Genomic DNA, 18050 nt, shown 5'->3' with positions numbered 1-18050 from the left:
TCGATGTTAGTGCAGTCCGCCACAGGATGTTTTTGTGCTGGTCGAGGGCAGTCAGGTCTGGAGTGAACCAGGGGCTATATCTGTTCTTAGTTCTGCATTTTTTGAACGGAGCATGCTTATCTAAAATGGTGAGGAAGTTACTTTTAAAGAAAGACCAGGCATCCTCAACTGACGGGATGAGGTCAATGTCCTTCCAGGATACCCGGGCCAGGTCGATTAGAAAGGCCTGCTCACAGAAGTGTTTTAGGGAGCGTTTGACAGTGATGAGGGGTGGTCGTTTGACTGCGGCTCCATAGCGGATACAGGCAATGAGGCAGTGATCGCTGAGATCCTGGTTGAAGACAGCGGAGGTGTATTTGGAGGGCCAGTTGGTCAGGATGACGTCAATGAGGGTGCCCTTGTTTACAGAGTTAGGGTTGTACCTGGTGGGTTCCTTGATGATTTGAGTGAGATTGAGGGCATCTAGCTTAGATTGTAGGACTGCCGGGGTGTTAAGCATATCCCAGTTTAGGTCACCTAACAGAACAAACTCTGAAGCTAGATGGGGGGCGATCAATTCACAAATGGTGTCCAGGGCACAGCTGGGAGCTGAGGGGGGTCGGTAGCAGGCGGCAACAGTGAGAGACTTATTTCTGGAGAGAGTAATTTTCAAAATTAGTAGTTCGAACTGTTTGGGTATGGACCTGGAAAGTATGACATTACTTTGCAGGCTATCTCTGCAGTAGACTGCAACTCCTCCTCCTTTGGCAGTTCTATCTTGACGGAAGATGTTATAGTTGGGTATGGAAATCTCAGAATTTTTGGTGGCCTTCCTGAGCCAGGATTCAGACACGGCAAGGATATCAGGGTTAGCAGAGTGTGCTAGAGCAGTGAGTAAGACAAACTTAGGGAGGAGGCTTCTGATGTTGACATGCATGAAACCAAGGCTTTTTCGATCACAGAAGTCAACAAATGAGGGTGCCTGGGGACATGCAGGGCCTGGGTTTACCTCCACATCACCCGCGGAACAGAGAAGGAGTAGTATGAGGGTGCGGCTGAAGGCTATCAAAACTGGTCGCCTAGGGCGTTGGGGACAGAGAATAAGAGGAGCAGGTTTCTGGGCATGGTAGAATATATTCAGGGCATAATGCGCAAACAGGGGTATGGTGGGGTGCGGGTACAGCGGAGGTAAGCCCAGGCACTGGGTGATGATGAGAGAGGTTGTATCTCTGGACATGCTGGTTGTAATGGGTGAGGTCACCGCATGTGTGGGGGGTGGGACAAAGGAGGTAACAGGGGTATAAAGAGTGGAACTAGGGGCTCCATTGTAAACTAAAACAATGATAACTAACCTGCACAACAGTATACAAGGCATATTGACATTTGAGAAAGACATACAGCGAGGCATACAGTAATCACAGGTGTTGAATTGGGAGAGCTAGCTAAAACAGTAGGTGAGACAGCAGCTAATCAGCTAGCACAACAACAGCAGGTAGAATGGCGATTGATTAGGCAGAGAGGGTCGGATTAACTACACACAGAGCCTAAGTGCGGCTGGGGCCGACAGATAAAACATAAACAAGCAGAATGGATTACCGTGATTAATGGACAGTCCAGCATGCATCAGCTATGTAGCCAAGTGATCAGTGTCCAAGGGGCAGCGGTGGATGGGGCAGGGAAGCTGGACTGGCGAGTGTTATCCAGGTTAGAAAACTAACAATGACCAAATAGCTTGTAGCCAGTTAGCTGGTTAGCTTCTGGAGGTTCTTGAGTGTGTTCTAAAAATGTAAAGATAATAGCGGTTCCGTATCACATTGGGTGAGGCAGGTTACCGGAAGGTATAAACAAATTAAAAATCGAAAAGGGATAGAAAGTAAATATGGGTTCAGTGAGTGTTTGGGACGCGGCGGTTCAGACGGTTAGCAGGCCTGTGCTAACAAGCTAACAGTTAGTAGACGGTGCTAAACACGGTAGCAGTTAGCGGACCGGGCTAAACAAGCTAGCAGTTAGCAGGCCGAATTTGCAAGCAAGGAGATAGCAGGGGCTAGAGAGTTAGCCTTTGGGGACGTCGCGATGGGGGTATCTGTTTATTCCTCTTCATGCAGTGACATCGATGGACCGGTCGTGGGTCTGGATATTGTAGCCCAGGAGCTCAAAATGTTCCGTTTGCGATGGGAATCCGGGGATGAAAAATAAAATAAAATAATAAATAGGTCCGTTATGCTCTGGTTAGAGTCGCGTTGTTCGAACTGGCGAGAGCTTTCCGAGCTAAAGGTTAGCTGATGACCGGTTAGCTGAAGACCGCTAGCAATGTTTTGCTGAAGCTGGTAGTTCGTTGGCTAGCTTCAGTTGAGGGGTTCCAAGGTCCGAAGTAAATATAAATACTTTAGGAAAAATAGCTACGTTGGGTGAGGCGGGTTGCAGGAGAGTATTTAGAAGAAGTTGAGGTTCAGCAAAAAGTTTTAAAGATATGTGAAGAAAAAAAAAAAAAAAAAAAAAAACGAAAACAAACGATATATACAAGGGACACAACACGACAATACGTCCTACTGCTACGCCATCTTGGAACTTGGAACTATATACAGGGGGTACCGGTACAGAGTCAATGTGCAGGGGCACCGGTGTTGAGGTAATTGAAATAATTATGTACATGCAGGTAGGGTTGTTAAAGTGGCTATGCATAAATAATAAGAGAGCGTAGTAGCAGCGTGGGGGGTGCAAATAGTCTGGGTAGCCATTTGATTAGCTGTTCAGGAGTCTTATGGCTTGGGGGTAGAAGCTGTTTAGAAGCCTCTTGGACCTAGACTTGGCACTCCGGTACCGCTTGCCGTGTGGTAGCAGAAAGAACAGTCTATGACTAGGGTGGCTGGAGTCTTTGACGATTTTTAGGGCCTTCCTCTGACACCGCATGGTATAGAGGTCCTGGATGGCAGGAAGCTTGGCCCCGGTGATGTACTGGGTCATACGCACTACCCTCTGTAGTGCCTTGCGGTTGGAGGCCCGGCAGTTGCCATACCAGGCAGTGATGCAACCCATCAGGATGCTCTCGATTGTGCAGCTGTAAAATATTTTAAGGATCTGAGGACCTATGCCAAATCTTTTCAGTCTCCTGAGGGGGAATAGATTTTGTCGTGCCCTCTTCACGACTGTCTTGGTGTGATTGGACCATGTTAGTTTGTTGTTGATGTGGACGCCAAGGAACTTGAAGCTCTCAACCTGCTCCACTACAGCCTCATCGATGAGAAAGGGGGTGTGCTCGGTCCTCTTTTTCCTGTGGTCCACAATCATCTCCTTTGTCTTGATCACGTTGAGGGAGAGGTTGTTGTCCTGGCACCACACGGCCAGGTCTCTGACCTCCCTATAGGCTGTCTCATTGTTGTCGGTGATCAGGTCTACCACTGTTGTGTCATCAGCAAACTTAATGATGGTGTCGGAGTTGAGCCTGGCTATGCAGTCATGAGTGAACAGGGAGTACAGGAGGGGATTGAGCACGCACCTCTGAGGTGCCCCCGTGTTGAGGATCTGCGTGGCAGATGTGTGTTTACCTACCCTTACCACCTGGGGACGGCCCGTCAGGAAGTCTAGGATCCAGTTGCAGAGAGCTGTTTAGTCCCAGGGTCCTCAGCTTAGTGATGAGTTTTGAGGGCACTATGGTGTTGAACGCTGAGCTGTAGTCAATGAATAGCATTCTCACATAGATGTTCCTTTTATCCAGGTGGGAAAGGGCAGTGTGGAGTGCAATAGAGATTGCATCATCTGTGGATCTGTTGGTGCGGTATGCAAATTGAGTGGGTCTAAGGTTTCTGGAATAATAATGTTGATGCGAACCATGAACAGCCTTTCAAAGCATTACATGGCTACAGATGTGAGTGCTGCCGGTTGGTAGTCATTTAGGCAGGTTACCTTAGTGTTCTTGGGCACAGGTACTATGGTGGTCTGCTTGAAACATGTTGGTATTACAGACTCAGACAGGGAGAGGTTGAAAATGTAAGTGAAGACACTTGCCAGTTGGTCAGCGCATGCTCGGAGTACATGCCCTAGTAATCCGTCTGGCCCCGCGGCCTTGTGAATGTTGACCTGTTTAAAGGTCTTACTCACATCGGCTGCGGAGAGCATGATCACACAGTCATCCGGACCAGTTGATGCTCTCATGCATGTCTCAGTGTTACTTGCCCCGAAGCAAACATAGAAGTTATTTAGCTCGTCTGGTAGGCTTGTGTCACTGGGCAGCTCGCAGCTGTGCTTCCCTTTGTAGTCTGTAATAGTTTGCAAGCCCTGCCACATCCAATGAGCGACAGAGCCGGTGTAGTACAATTCAATCTTAGTCCTGTATTGACGCTTTGCCTGTTTGATGGTTCGTCGGAGGGCATAGCAGGATTTCTTATAAGCTTCCGGGTTACAGTCCCGCTCCTCGAAAGTGGCAGCTCTACCCTTTAGCTCAGTGTGAATGTTGCCTGTAATCCGTGAGTTCTGGTTGGGGTATGTACGTACAGTCACTGTGGGGACGACGTCCACTTATTGATAAAGCCAGTGACTGATGTGATGTATTCCTCAATGGCATTGGAGGAATCTCGGAACTTGTTCCAGTCTGATAGCAAAAAAGTCATGTAGTTTAGCATCTGCTTCATCTGACCACTTTTTTTATAGACCGAGTCAGTGGTGCTTCCTGCTTTAATTTTAGCACGTAAGCAGGAATCAGGAAGATAGAGTTATGGTCAGATTTGCCAAATGGAGGGCGAGGGAGAGCATTGTACGCGTCTGTGTGTGGAGTAGAGGTGGTCTAGAACTTTTTTTTACCTCTGGTTGCACATTTAACATGTTGATAGAAATTCGGTAAAACTGATTTAAGTTTCCCTGCATTAAAGTCACCGGCCACTAGGAACGGCGCCTCTGGATGAGCGTTTTCCTTTCTGCTTGTGGCGGAATACAGCTAATTTAGTGTGGTTTTAGTTCCAACCTCGCTCTGTGGTGGTACAGTGCCTTGCGAAAGTATTCGGCCCCCTTGAACTTTGCGACCTTTTGCCACATTTCAGGCTTCAAACATAAAGATATAAAACTGTATTTTTTTGTGAAGAATCAACAACAAGTGGGACACAATCATGAAGTGGAACGACATTTATTGGATATTTCAAACTTTTTTAACAAATCAAAAACTGAAAAATTGGGCGTGCAAAATTATTCAGCCCCTTTACTTTCAGTGCAGCAAACTCTCTCCAGAAGTTCAGTGAGGACCTCTGAATGATCCAATGTTGACCTAAATGACTAATGATGATAAATACAATCCACCTGTGTGTAATCAAGTCTCCGTATAAATGCACCTGCACTGTGAAAGTCTCAGAGGTCCGTTAAAAGCGCAGAGAGCATCATGAAGAACAAGGAACACACCAGGCAGGTCAGAGATACTGTTGTGAAGAAGTTTAAAGCCGGATTTGGATACAAAAAGATTTCCCAAGCTTTAAACATCCCAAGGAGCACTGTGCAAGCGATAATATTGAAATGGAAGGAGTATCAGACCACTGCAAATCTAACAAGACCTGGCCGTCCCTCTAAACTTTCAGCTCATACAAGGAGAAGACTGATCAGAGATGCAGCCAAGAGGCCCATGATCACTCTGGATGAACTGCAGAGATCTACAGCTGAGGTGGGAGACTCTGTCCATAGGACAACAGTTGTATATTGCACAAATCTGGCCTTTATGGAAGAGTGGCAAGAAGAAAGCCATTTCTTAAAGATATCCATAAAAAGTGTTGTTTAAAGTTTGCCACAAGCCACCTGGGAGACACACCAAACATGTGGAAGAAGGTGCTCTGGTCAGATGAAACCAAAATTGAACTTTTTGGCAACAATGCAAAACTTTATGTTTGGCGTAAAAGCAACACAGCTGAACACACCATCCCCACTGTCAAACATGGTGGTGGCAGCATCATGGTTTGGGCCTGCTTTTCTTCAGCAGGGACAGGGAAGATGGTTAAAATTGATGGGAAGATGGATGGAGCCAAATACAGGACCATTCTGGAAGAAAACCTGATGGAGTCTGCAAAAGACCTGAGACTGGGACGGAGAATTGTCTTCCAACAAGACAATGATCCAGAACATAAAGCAAAATCTACAATGGAATGGTTCAAAAATAAACATATCCAGGTGTTAGAATGGCCAAGTCAGTCCAGACCTGAATCCAATCGAGAATCTGTGGAAAGAACTGAAAACTGCTGTTCACAAATGCTCTCCATCCAACATCACTGAGCTCGAGCTGTTTTGCAAGGAGGAATGGGAAAAAATGTCAGTCTCTCGATGTGCAAAACTGATAGAGACATACCCCAAGCGACTTACAGCTGTAATCGCAGCAAAAGGTGGCGCTACAAAGTATTAACTTAAGGGGGCTGAATAATTTTGCACGCCCAATTTTTCAGTTTTTGATTTGTTAAAAAAGTTTGAAATATCCAATAAATGTCGTTCCACTTCATGATTGTGTCCTACTTGTTGTTGATTCTTCACAAAAAAATACAGTTTTATATCTTTATGTTTGAAGCCTGAAATGTGGCAAAAGGTCGCAAAGTTAAAGGGGGCCGAATACTTTCGCAAGGCACTGTATATAGACAGCTACGAAAAAAACAGATGAAAACTCTGGGTAAATAGTGAGGTCTGCAGCTTATCATAAGATACTCCAACTCAGGCGAGCAAAACTTTGAGACTTCCTGAGATATCGTTCACCAACTGTTGTTTACATAAATGCATAGGCCCCTGCCCCGTGTCTTACCAGAGGCTGCTGTTCTGCCTTGCCGATAAAGTGTATAACCCGCCAGCTCTATGTTCTTAATGTCGTCGTTGATCCACGACTCGGTGAAGCATAAAATATTGCCGTTTTTAAGTCCCGTTGTTAGGATATACACGTGCTTTCAGTTCATCACATTTATTTTCTAGCGATTGAACTTTAGCTAGCAGAACGGAGAGCAAGGGCAGATTAGCCACTCGTCGCCTGGTCCTCACAAGGCACCCTGATCTTTTGCCTCGAAATATACGTTTCCTTCTCCAGCCAGTCACGGGGATCGGGCCTGGTCGGGTGTCAACAGTATATCCCTCGCGTCAAACTCATTGAAGAAAAACTCTTTGTCCAGTTTGAGGTGAACAATCCCAGTTCTGATGTTTAGAAGTCCTTTTTGGTCATAGGAGACGGTAGCAGCAACGTTATGTACAAAACAAGTTACAAACAACACGAAAAAACAAACAAAATAGCATGATTGGTTGAGGGCCGATAAAATGGCAGCCCTACCCACCGGCGCCATCATCTTGACTGGTAATGGCAACATAATGCAATTAATAATCTAATGCAGCATTTCTATTTAATACAAACAGCAACACATTTCTATTTGTGAAATGTTATTATATAATTATTCCATACTCAATCCTGTGTATTCTCAAATATTGATGTTGTTTTTTTTCTTTAGTGGAACTGATAGGTTTGGAGTACCTCTTTGATCAAACTGGTTTGGTGCTGCAGGATTACAAGGCTGCCATTGAGGAACTGGAAACAGGTGATCTTGATTTCCAAGGGGAGGATGATGAGGGCTTTGTGGAGCTTGTGGAATTTCAGGACCTGACAGTTCCAGTGGTGGAGACAGCCCTGCCACTTGTTGGCACCTATCGCCCTACTCCCACCCCCTCTACCAGAATCGAGTCCACAGCTGCATCAGTCAGTCCCCTGTCCTCCACTCCAGTTCGGGTTAACATTACTCCTTAGTCCAGGACCATAAATGTTATTTTTAAAGTGTGAATTGACTCTGGCAGTCAAAACAGCCAAATACACCTTCTGAACGTGAATCGATTCTCAATTCGGGTACGGGTTTAGAAACATAAAACACAGCAAAATAATGTTTTGTGACAACATGTTGCGGCGCCCTTCATCTGTTTACACATAGGTGTTAGGAGACACAGAAAGCTTTTTAGCACAGGTAGGCGACACTGAAAACACGCGCTGTAACATGGAGATATGGCCGTGTGGTAAGGTAACATTAACCCAATAAAGGTGTGTACAATTTTAACCTTTTGTTTAGAGAGTCTGGGCTCTAAACAAAACTCCCCCGTACAGAAGACGCCTTCATCCAATGACTCTTATGTGTAATGTAATGAAGCGAGAGTCATGATCAACAGGCTATCTCAGGAGAAGCAAAGTGTTGGAATACAAACTAAATATACAGTGAGTTCCAAAAGTATAGGGATAGTGAAAAATTTGGTTGTTCTGGCTCCGTACTCCAGCACTTTGGGTTTGAAATTATCCAAAGAGGCTGTCAGGTTTAATTTGAGGGTGTTTTCATCCATTTACAGCTCTTTTTATTACACCACTTTATGTACATAGTCCTCCCTATTTAAGAGGAACCAAAAGTATTGGGACAAATGAACTTGTGTGTATTAAAGTAGTCAAACGTTTAGTATTTGGTCCCATATTCCTAGCACACAATGATTACATCAAGCTTGTGACTCTACAAACGGTTGGGTGCATTTGCTCTTTGTTTTGGTTGAGTTTCCGATGATTTTGTGCCCAATAGAAATGACTGGTTTTTAATGTATTGTGTCATTTTTGAGTCACTTATTGTAAATAAGAATACAATATGTTTCTAAACACTTCTACATTAATGTGGATGATACCAGGATTACGGAGAGTCCTGATGAATTCTGAATAATGATGAGTGAGAGAGTTACAGAAGCACAAATATCATGATGTATGACACAAGGGCTATGTTGAGAGGTGGCTTGCAGTAAGCATTTCATAGCACTGTTTACACCCTGCTGTATTCTGTATATACGATTCATAAAATTGGGTTTGATTTTAGTTGATTTTTGACAGTAAGGATGCTTGCCATTTCAGGAGACATAGTTCTGAAAGAGAGTACACGGGGGCTACTGTATATCTCTGGATCAATTTGGCCAGGACTGTACTGCTTCGAGTTGGCAACCCAGCAACAAGGCACACTTTTTGGGTCAACACAAGATGCAGTTCAGCCTTTAGAGGAAGCAGACCTTCAAGTGGGTTGTTGAAAATGCTCTGTGGTATGCTGGGTATTTGGTGGCATCGATGAAGAGTGACGCAAAAAAAACATGCTGCCAATCACATTACTTTGAAGGTGTATCTGGAGGTCCCGCCCCACGATGCAGTCGACACATCTACCGGCATCAGTCCTCCACTCCTGTATGTACTATTCCACCACCAGCTGGGCCTCTGTACATGATCTCCACACCTGTGCCCGTCTGGGCCTCTGTTCATGATCTCCACACCTGTGCCCGGCTGGGCCTTTGCTCATGATCTCCACACATGTGCCCGGCTGGACCTCTGTCCATGGCCTTGACCCCCTTGGCTGGCACCGGTGCCCGGCTGGACCTTTGTTCATGATCTCCACACCTGTGCCCGGCTGGGTCTCTGTCTTTGAATTCCACACCTATGCCCGGCTGGGTCTCTGTCTTTGAATTCCACACCTGTGCCCGGCTTGGTCTCTGTCTTTGACTCTGTCTCTGTCTTTGTCCCTCTGTGGTGTTTATTTAACTGTTTAAACAGCATAATTTGTCATTGATGTTTTTCTCAACAGTATTATCTCCTTCCTCTTAATTCACTCTGAGCACAAAACCCCTTAGCTGAATTCTGTAATTACATTTTGATCAAGTGTCAGTCTTTGAATGCTCCATTGTATATACTATGTAATGTTCCTGCTAGTGTGCCTTGTGCACTGATTTCAAACAAATAGAATATATTTGTCATTCTCGCGTCTTCCTCCAATTCTGTGTCTTGAATTACTTTCTTGATTTACAATCAAAACAATTTAGCCAACATTACGTGTTCAATGTGAACTTGATATTAAATGTAAAGATTAAGCCATTTCTCTTTTTTTGAGATAAACAAGATTTAACTCCTGTGGTGTTTAGGCTTAACACATTTAGGCTCCCCTTCTTCAAGTTTGAGTCCTGTAGAGGGTGAGCGGTTTGACAAAAAGAGATGTTTTCATAAGGAAACCTTATGGGTGATGATGACAGCTTTACGGGCTGAGAGGAACAATGATTGTCGGATGAAGCTCGATGCTTTTCTCCTCTCAGATTGTCACGGGAAGGAAAATAAAGCATTAAGAAACAATTAAGAGCTAAATACAGCAGCCGTGTCGGGGTTCGATACAGGGTCGACATCGGCTAGTATGTTCATTCTTGGTAGAAAATGCACCCCGAATTCGCTACACTTGCTAATTCCTGGTGGCACATCCTCAACTAATGAGCTATATCCTTGGAGCACCAATAAGAAGAAGAGACTTGCTTGGGCCAAGAAACACGAGCAATGGATGTTTGACCAGTGGAAATCTGTCCTTTGGTCTGATGAGTCCAAATTTGAGATTTTTGGTTCCAACCACCATGTCTTTGTGAGATGCAGAGTAGGTGAACGGATGATCTCTGCATGTGTGGTTCCCACCGTGAAGCATAGAGGAGGTGTGATGGTGTGGGGGTGCTTTGCTGGTGACACTATCGGTGATTTATTTAGAATTCAATGCACACTTAACCAGCATGGTTACAGCTGAGCGCAAACCAGATAGGATATAATTTGTTTTTCAACAGGACAATGACCCAACAACCCTCCAGGCTGTGTAAGGGCTATTTTACCAAGAAGGAGAGTGATGGAGTGCTGCATCAGATAACCTGGCCTCCACAATCACCCAACCTCAACCCAATTGAGATGGTTTGGGTTGAGTTGGACTGCAGAGTGAAGGAAAAGCAGCCAACAAGTGCTCAGCATATGTGGGAACTCCTTCTAGACTGTTGGAAAAGCATTCCAGGAGAAGCTGGTTGAGAGAATACCAAGAGTGTGCACAGCTGTCATCAAGGCAAAGGGTGGCTACTTTGAAGAATCTCAAATATAAAATATATTTTGATTTGTTTAACACTTATTTGTTTACTACATGATTCCATGTGTGTATAAAGAAAAACCCTTGAATGGGTAGGTATGTCCAAACTTTTGACGAGTACTGTAGCTTTCACCTGGATTCACCTGGTCAGTCTATGTCATGGAAAGAGCAGTGTATGTATATCAGTATGCGTTTCAAAATAAAGCTGATGCTTCACGTGAATACAGTCATGGTAAGGGAGACGCCATAAAGTGAACAGAGACAAACAGAAAACAGGTCAACAGCGTGATATAACTCTCCTTACCTTGGTTCAAAGGGGGCTGTCCCCATCCATACATTCCTATGGAGATGAAAGAAATTGACAACAACAAAAAAATTACTACAACAAATAAGTCAGTAAGATACAACTATCAACCAAAATCCACAACCCATAATTCCCCTCAACTATTCTCAGATGAGAAAAGGCAGACAAGAACTGCTAACGTTGAAGATCACAACAGCTTCGTGGTACAAATTCAGCTCCTTCTCCATAAGCAGAAGGGTGTTAACTAAAAGTAGAAGTTAAAGGGGGAAGTTCACCCTCAACTCCTACCCTATGAGGTCTGGAGCTTGATGGTTTTCTGTTCTACCTGATAATAAATTGCTCCCACCTGGTGTCCCATGTCTAAATCAGTCCCTGATTAGAGGGGAACAATGAAAAAATGCAGTGGAACTGGCTTCGAGGTCCAGAGTTGAGTTTGAGGGCCCTGGACCCTTCAAAAACCAAAACGTGCACCCCTTGGGGTCCTGAGGACAGAGTTTGGGAACCCTGATTTAGATGTAGCTTATAAGAGAATTCTACCCACTATTTTCGCATTGAAATCCAGGAAGTACATTCATGTGTTCCGCAAGTCGGGTCGTCACTGGTTACCACAGCCACAAAGTCATAAAACCTGCCTATCTCCACAATTTCTCTTCTTAAAATGTGATTTTAATTATAACCTTAACCTTAAAAGTAGCATTTTTATATAAAAATACAGAAATCTAAATACTCAAGCAATGGACCTACAAACTGTCTGGGGCGATGACAATGGCTAGGCAAGTGTTATAAACGGCCTAGGAGTGTTTTGGGGTGAACTCTCCCTTAAATATAACTTTTTATTTATTTTTTATTTAACCTTTATTTAACTAAGCAAGTCAGGTTAAGAACACACTTATTTACAACGACGGCCTAGGAACAGTGTGTTAACTGCCTTGTTCTGGGGGAAAACGACAGATTTTTACCTTGTCAGCTCGTGATTCAATCCAGCAAAATGCTCTAACCACTAGGCTACCTGCTGCCCCAAATAGCTGGAATGCAACGCTAAATGCATTGAAAACAAAGGAGGTTCCTCTAAAACACAATAGCAGGCAAGGTATAACGGATCATAATGTCTGAGTGAACTGCAGATGAATAAAGTCAAGTAAACACAGAGAAAATAAAGATTGTCAGATTACTGTTATTTTTACCACCTGGCAACACTTCTATTGTGTCTGAAATAGTTCAATAGAGCAGTCGGTTTATAGAACACATCTGAAATACAGACGTTTTCTAGTTCATGGAAAAAGGACTGGAAACTGTGTTTCTCCCTTGATAGTCTATGGTCGATTCTGCATCAACTGGGTAGACAAGATTGATTACACATGGTGTTTGAGCATGGATTGAGTTGAGTGTCATTACATGACATTAACATTTTTAGAAAGCTTTCAAAAACTCCCTTGTGTTGTAGCTTTGATGATTGTATAGTTAACTTTGACAATGATGTTCAACTCCTGATAAAACAGTATATTACTCGATATTCAGACTCATTTTTAAACCCATGTAAATAATGCAGCAGGAACGAATACATGTTTAACTTTGGCTATATTGACAAGAAGTTGATTAATTAGTGAAAGTGGGTGCTCATCAAATCAAATGTGTTTATAAAGCCCTTTTTACATCAGCAGATGTCACAACGCGCTTATACCGAAACCCAGCCTAAAACCCCTAACAGCAAGCAATGCAGAAGCCCACTGTTACCAAACTAAGGCCATCTTCAAAGCGAAAGTAACGCCCTGGCGACGCAGTTCACAAACCCAGTGCCTTTATTATTTCAATGTGCCATCACCGACTGTCCCACACGTGACATATTACAATAACGTTTGCTTTTTGTGAGGGGCAAACGTGTGTGAGACGCGCCTTGCGCATGTGTGTTGTCCATTCCTCAGTGTTGTTGTAGCACTGATTTGGCTACAAAGTATACCGCTTGTTGACGTTCGACCTTCAAGCCCATTAGGTACAATGTAACTTTGAGTCACATTGTTGTTGCGTTGCTTTATTAACCTGTTATTAACCTATCAGCGCAAAACCCTCGCTATGACGACGTATAACGATTTCCTAAATGTCATACATTGTAAACATTTAGGCATTAAACATACAGCTACATCTATCAAATAGACATATGCAATGTTATGTAAACACTATGACGTCATTTCGGGGACATTGCCCCCTTAATAATTAGGCTAAGCGTCAACAAAGTTGTATAATTGGTCAAAAAAGTGAAATATCTCCCTGCGGCTAAAGTCAAATATATCGGAGAACCGCGTAGACTAGGCCTCCTATCGCACTACCCTAGTGTTGGGATAAAAAAAGGCATCCATAATATGCATAGGCTACTGATAGCCTATACAGCTTCAATGTCACGAAGGATCACGTTCTACTAGATATGATGTAAAATAATACATCTATAATAGATGTGGGCCTATCTCAAACCATGTCCAACTTCCTAGTAGGCTACAGTGCTGGCAAGTCGCGGACAGTGATCTCCATTATGTTGTATTGACTCCTCCTGCGGTAGTACAAAACCAATGGTATCGGGGCTTCCCCCTTGTGCGCAAACAAGTTGCTAAGCTTCACACGAGACTCGAACATGCATTTACTTTGAGGATCAGTTTGTAAACAAACTTACCATCCATTTCCGAATTCTACTTCTGCCACGTTGGTTATTGGAATAGCCTTTCCCCTAGGGTGTTTGTCCCTTGAAAACAGGTAAATTTGTAAACTTGTCGTGACAGATCGCTCTTAGCCACCTCCGCCTTGAAGTCTCCAATGCAACTTGCCACCACCCTGTAAAATGGGGCGGAAATACCCAAATGACGTAAAGGAACAGAAAATGTATATTGGTTTCGTACAGTCATAACACATTTAAAGTTAAAAACAGTCACAAGTACCGACTGTGAGATTGAGTGCAATTTAACTGCGTCTTTGTAGCCACTATGTTGCGCAAATTTGACAATAAAGTAGGCATATCAACAATATTTCTATTCTGTTGATATGTTCAAACTGAGTCAATGGAGAATAAATATTTCAACATAGTAAAATACAATGGTTTGGTATCCTGTCTTGTAAAGTCCAGTTGTTCCCAAACTGTGCGGTGCATCCAGAGAGGATGCGCAAATATAACACATATATGCAGTACCAGTCAAAAGTTTGGACACACCTACTCATTACAGGGATTTTCTTTATTTTCACTATTTTCTACATTTTAGAATAATAGTGAAGACATCAAAACTATGAAGTAACACATATGGAATCATGTAGTAACCAAAAAAGTGTTGAACAAATCAAAATATATTTTATATTTGAGATTCTTCAAAGTAGTCACGCTTTGCCTTGATGACGGCTTTGCACATGCTTGGCATTCTCTCAACCAGCTTCATGAGGTATTCACCTGGAATGCATTTCAATTAACAGGTGTGCCTTGTTAAAAGTTAATTTGTGGAATTTCTTTCCTTCTTAATGAGTTTGAGCTAATCAGTTGTGTTGTGACAAGGTAGAGGTGGTATACAGAAGATAGCCCTATTTAGTAAATTACCAAGTCTATATTATGGCAAGAACAGCTCAAATAAGCAAAGAGAAACGACAGTCCATCATTACTTTAAGACATAAAGGTCAGTCTTTGAAAGTTTATTCAAGTGAAATCGCAAACACAATCAAGCACTATGATGAAACTGGCTTTCATGAAGACCGCCACAGGAAAGGATGACCCAGAGTTACATCTGCTGCAGACACATCTCAACATCAATTGTTCAGAGGAGACTGCGTGAATCAGGCCTTCATGGTTGAATTGCTGCAAGGAAAACATTACTAAAGGACACCAATAAGAATAAGAGACTGGCTTGGGCCATGAAACACAAGCAATGGACATTAGACCGGTGGAAATCTGTCCTTTGGTCTGATGAGTCCAAATGTGAGATTTTTGGTTCCAATTGCAGTGTTTTGTGAGACGCAGAGTAGGTGAACGGATGATCTCTGCATGTGTGGTTCTCACCGTGAAACATGGAGGCGGAGGTGTGATGGTGTGGGGGTTCTTTGCTGGTGACACTGTCTGTGATTGATTTAGAATTCAAGATACACTTAACCAGCATTTCTACCACAGCATTCTGCCGCGATACGCCATCACATCTGGTTTGCGCTTAGTGGGACTATCATTTATTTTTCAACAGGACAATAACCCAACACACCTCCAGGCTGTGTAAGGGCTACTTGACCAAGATTCCATATGTGTTATTTCATAGTTTTGATGTCTTCACTATTATTCTACTATGTAAAAAAAGTAAACATAAATAAAAACCCTTGAATGTGTAGGTGTGTCCAAACTTTTGACTGGTACTGTATATATTTTTTAAGGAACTCAGTCCGCCTTTCAACTCTCGAAAGGTGTAATAATAGAATGCACAAGGTGCCATGTTTAAATTGGGTGTGTATCACCAGTTTTCCTCTTGCCCTGTCAGTCATTGCATACCTTAGAGAGCTATTTATAACTTGTCAGAAATGTCCAGATCAACTAGCCTACAGTGGGGCAAAAAAGTATTTAGTCAGCCACCAATTGTGCAAGTTCTCCCACTTGAAAAGATGAGAGAGAACTGTAATTTTCATCATAGGTACACTTCAACTATGACAGACAAAATGAGAAAAAAAAATCAGAAAATCACATTGTAGGATTTTTAATGAATTTATTTGCAAATTATGGTGGAAAATAAGTATTTGGTCAATAACAATAGATTATCTCAATACTTTGTTATATACCCTTTGTTGACATTGAAAGAGGTCAAACGTTTTCTGTAAGTCTTTACAAGTTTTTCACACACTGTTGTTGGTATTTTGGCCCATTCCTCCATGCAGATCTCCTCTAGAACAGTGATTTGTTTGGGGCTGTTGCTGGGCAACACGGACTTTCAACTCCTTCCAAAGATTTTCTATGGGGTTGAGATCTGGAGACTGGCTAGGCCACTCCAGGACCTTGAAATGCTTCTTACGAAGCCACTCCTTCGTTGCCTGGGCGTTGTGTTTGGGATCATTGTCATGCTGAAAGACCCAGCTACGTTTCATCTTCAATGCCCTTGCTGATGGAAGGAGGTTTTCACTCACGATACATGGCCCCATTCATTCTTTCCTTTACACGGATCAGTCGTCCTGGTCCCATTGCAGAAAAACAGCCCCAAAGCATGATGTTTCCACCCCCATGCTTCACAGTAGGTATGGTGTTCTTTGGATGCAACTCAGCATTCTTTGTCCTCCAAACACGACGAGTTGAGTTTTTACCAAAAAGTTATATTTTGGTTTCATCTGACCATATGACATTCTCCCAATCTTCTTCTGGATCATTCAAATGCTCTCTAGCAAACTTCAGACGGGCCTGCTAAAGCAGGGGGACACGTCTGCCACTGCAAGATTTAAGTTCCTGGCGGCGTAGTGTGTTACTGATGGTAGGCTTTGTTACTTTGGTCCCAGCTCTCTGCAGGTCATTCACTAGGTCCCCCACTAGGTCCCCCTCACGGGGTGAGATATTGCGTGGAGCCCCAGATCGAGGGAGATTATCAGTGGTCTTGTATGTCTTCCATTTCCTAATAATTGCTCCCACAGTTGATTTCTTCAAACCAAGCTGCTTACCTATTGCAGATTCAGTCTTCCCAGCCTGTTACAGGTCTACAATTTTGTTTCTGGTGTCCTTTGACAGCTCTTTGGTCGTGGCCATAGTGGAGTTTGGAGTGTGACTTTTTGAGGTTGTGGACAGGTGTCTTTTATACTGATAACAAGTTCAAACAGGTGCCATTAATACAGGTAACGAGTGGAGGACAGAGGAGCCTCTTAAAGAAGAAGTTACAGGTCTGTGAGAGCCAGAAATCTTGTTTGTTTGTAGGTGACCAAATACTTATTTTCCACCACAATTTGCAAATAAATTCTTTAAAAATCCTATAATTAGATTTTCTGGATTTTTTTTCTAATTTTGTCTGTCATAGTTGAAGTGTACCTATGATGAAAATTACAGGCCTCTCTCATCTTTTTAAGTAGGAGAACTTGCACAATTGGTGGCTGACTAAATACTTTTTTGCCCCACTGTATGTCAGCTATGTTGTTTAGCCCATAGATTTTGTAGACATGGCAAAATGTATAGAATTGCAATAACATTTTCTTTAAAACTGCAATATTGTTCTGCACCCCATAGCAAAATGTGTATAGTTGCCGGAAATAAGCTTTAAACCTGCAAACATGTCTCTTCGCCAACAAGAAGGGTGTGAACAGTTTGTGTCATGAACAGTGCTTGTGCCCATAGAAATAGACAATGCCTGAGTGAAGCATTTTAGGAATCCCTGTTAAAAGGTACACAACTCGCCCACAGGGGCACGGATGTCCATTCGACGTCTATTTCTTGTTGGTTCAACATCATTTCATTGAAATGATGTTGAAACAACGTTGATTCAACCAGTGTATGCCCAATTTAAGGCCAGTGGTCTACCTGCATGTGGTTTCATTATTTTGTTCCTTAAACAATTTGCCCATAAAAAGGCCAATTACCTATAAACCATATTTAGTTTGTTGTACATGTAGGCTACACAGTGGGGAGAACAAGTATTTGATACACTGCTGATTTTGCAGGTTTTCCTACTTACAAAGCATGTAGAGGTCTGTAATTTTATCATAGGTACACTTCAACTGTGAGAGACGGAATCTAAAACAAAAATCCAGAAAATCACATTGTATGATTTTTAAGTAATTAATTTGCATTTTATTGCATGACATAAGTATTTGATACATCAGAAAAGCAGAACTTAATATTTGGTACAGAAAGCTTTGTTTGCAATTACAGAGATCATATGTTTCCTGTAGTTCTTGACCAGGTTTGCACACACTGCAGT

The 18050-nt window shown here is 42.9% G+C and overlaps 1 protein-coding gene across 2 annotated transcripts in view; it reads right to left on the bottom strand.

Moving 5' to 3' along the window:
* LOC110500691 (putative transcription factor p65 homolog) overlaps nucleotides 1–13997 on the bottom strand; it is a 28661-nt gene extending 14664 nt beyond the window's left edge. For both annotated transcript variants that reach the window (XM_021578194.2, XM_021578195.2), the window contains exons 1-2: nucleotides 13820–13997; nucleotides 11158–11193 (exon numbers count right to left, since the gene is read on the bottom strand). In XM_021578194.2, coding sequence (XP_021433869.2) covers nucleotides 11158–11193; nucleotides 13820–13826 — 43 coding nt within the window. In that variant the 5' untranslated portion in view covers nucleotides 13827–13997. The remainder of the gene's footprint in view (nucleotides 1–11157; nucleotides 11194–13819) is intronic.
* Nucleotides 13998–18050: the final 4053 nt, after the last annotated feature.

Source organism: Oncorhynchus mykiss, chromosome 21 (genome assembly GCF_013265735.2).
Source record: "Oncorhynchus mykiss isolate Arlee chromosome 21, USDA_OmykA_1.1, whole genome shotgun sequence".
NCBI lineage: Eukaryota > Metazoa > Chordata > Actinopteri > Salmoniformes > Salmonidae > Oncorhynchus > Oncorhynchus mykiss.
The sequence above is the reverse complement of the archived record's forward strand: the minus strand, read 5'-3'. Positions and strand labels throughout refer to the sequence as shown.